General features: G+C 40.3%; 1 protein-coding gene across 1 annotated transcript in view; it reads right to left on the bottom strand.

Annotated features, from left to right (window-relative positions):
• Nucleotides 1-478: 478 nt before the first annotated feature.
• esrp1 (epithelial splicing regulatory protein 1) overlaps nt 479-1,676 on the bottom strand; it is a gene marked incomplete at its 3' end in the record, with an annotated part of 14,913 nt that continues 13,715 nt past the window's right edge. The window contains 1 exon segment of the mRNA XM_014015631.1: nt 479-659. Within this exon segment, the coding sequence (XP_013871085.1) occupies nt 479-659 (181 nt within the window).

The raw sequence follows: 1,676 nt of genomic DNA, 5'->3' as shown, positions 1-1,676 counted from the left end.
ATATAAAGCCTAAAGAAAGGAGGGTTGGGGCGTGGATAATTTTCTTTCTCCAAAGGAGGGGCCCCTAACAGAAAACATTTGAGAAACACTGTACAAACAGGAGGCTCACATAGTCAAACATGTAAACACCAGTTATGTTTTGAGGTGTCTTACTCAGCAGCACACAGACCAAAAGTAAACACAGACAGCCTTGTTGGGCCCTAAGACAACCCTAAATCTATTTATATTAGTTACAGAGTGGTTACCTTGTGCAATGAAGTGTGACAACAATGTAAATTTACTTTGCACACACTCTTTAGCCGACAATTTCATACATCTGTCTTTACTAACACTGAACTTCCTTAATGAATTATTGTGAGATTTTCTGAGGCTAAAATGTATGAATATTTAATTTCAAATACAAAATAAAATTTTGTCTGCAAGAGTTCACAGAAAGAACATGAATGTCCATCATTAGAAGTGGTTTATGCGTGTTTACCTGGGGTAATAGGCTGCGTAGTTCATGTATAGCTGTGCTGAAGCGGGGTAGAAGGCATGTCCTGGAGGGAGAGCTCGAGGGGTCAACAGCACCTGTCCGAGGGGTGGGTAAAGAGCAGCAGCAGCCTCTGTGGGCAGGACAGGTGGAACGTGGGTGAAGGAGTAGGATGGTGGGGATAGACCTAAAAGAAAAAGTAGAGAACACAGAAAAGAAATGTATTTTTTAATATATTCACAGACAAAAATTAGAAGAGCGCAGTCTTGGTGGCGAATCTACTCATTGTTTGGATTCTTCCAAGAGGAACTCATACAAACTCACAAACAATGACCACCACTGGCTTGAGCATGATACATGTGTGCATGTGTGCACACCCTAATAAGAAACTTTTTGTGACAAAGACATTTTCAGTGGTTATCACCAAAACCGCTTTTCAATGGCTCAAAATAAGATGAATTATTAACAGTGTTTTGGCAGCATTTACTGTGCTTCTAAGTTTCCATAAACACTTAATGGAGATCTTGCTGAGTCACTGTTAAAAGTCCTGTGGCACAATGTGGGGTTCTTCTTTAAAGGTTACAAACAATTAATAGTTTACATGTTGTAGAAAACTTAATGCTGACTGGACTGATGAGCTAAGGGATAGTCCAAGCAAGGTCAACAGCATGAGAATGCTAGCCTGGCCCTTGCCTTCCTATGCAGTTCCGCTCAATTCTAGTTTCCCTTCACTGCTCAATCTGGGATTTCTCCCATAGACAAGGATTTCGTTGGGAGCATTTCATTTGGGCCAATCAGAGAACAGAACGTCAATTTTCTGAGCAGTGTCTGCTTGTAGTTTATTTTAACTGGGCCAATCAGAGAACAGAAGGCGGAGTTTTGAACAACGTCGATTTTCTGCGCAGTGTCTGCTAGTTATTTTAGGCATGGCAGTGGAGGAAGTGAATGAAGCCAGTCAGTGATGATAAGGCTTCCAAATTAAATTAAATTTGTCTGACAAAGTTTGGCTCTGTACTTTTCTCCTCTCAGTAGGGTTGTTTACAGTGCACACAATTTCCGGTTATCTTCTTAGCTATGAGAATGCAGGTTCACATTACTTTATTTCGACAGAAATATTACAACTAAGAGCCTCATTTTGCACCAAGAAGTGCTACAGCTAACTACTGCTGCATTCCTAAGAGGTTCTTTAAATAAATAAAACTTA

This window comes from Austrofundulus limnaeus, unplaced genomic scaffold (assembly GCF_001266775.1).
Source record: "Austrofundulus limnaeus strain Quisiro unplaced genomic scaffold, Austrofundulus_limnaeus-1.0 Scaffold132, whole genome shotgun sequence".
Taxonomy (NCBI): Eukaryota; Metazoa; Chordata; class Actinopteri; order Cyprinodontiformes; family Rivulidae; genus Austrofundulus; species Austrofundulus limnaeus.
Note: the sequence above shows the minus strand (reverse complement) of the source record. Positions and strands in the feature narration are given on the sequence as shown.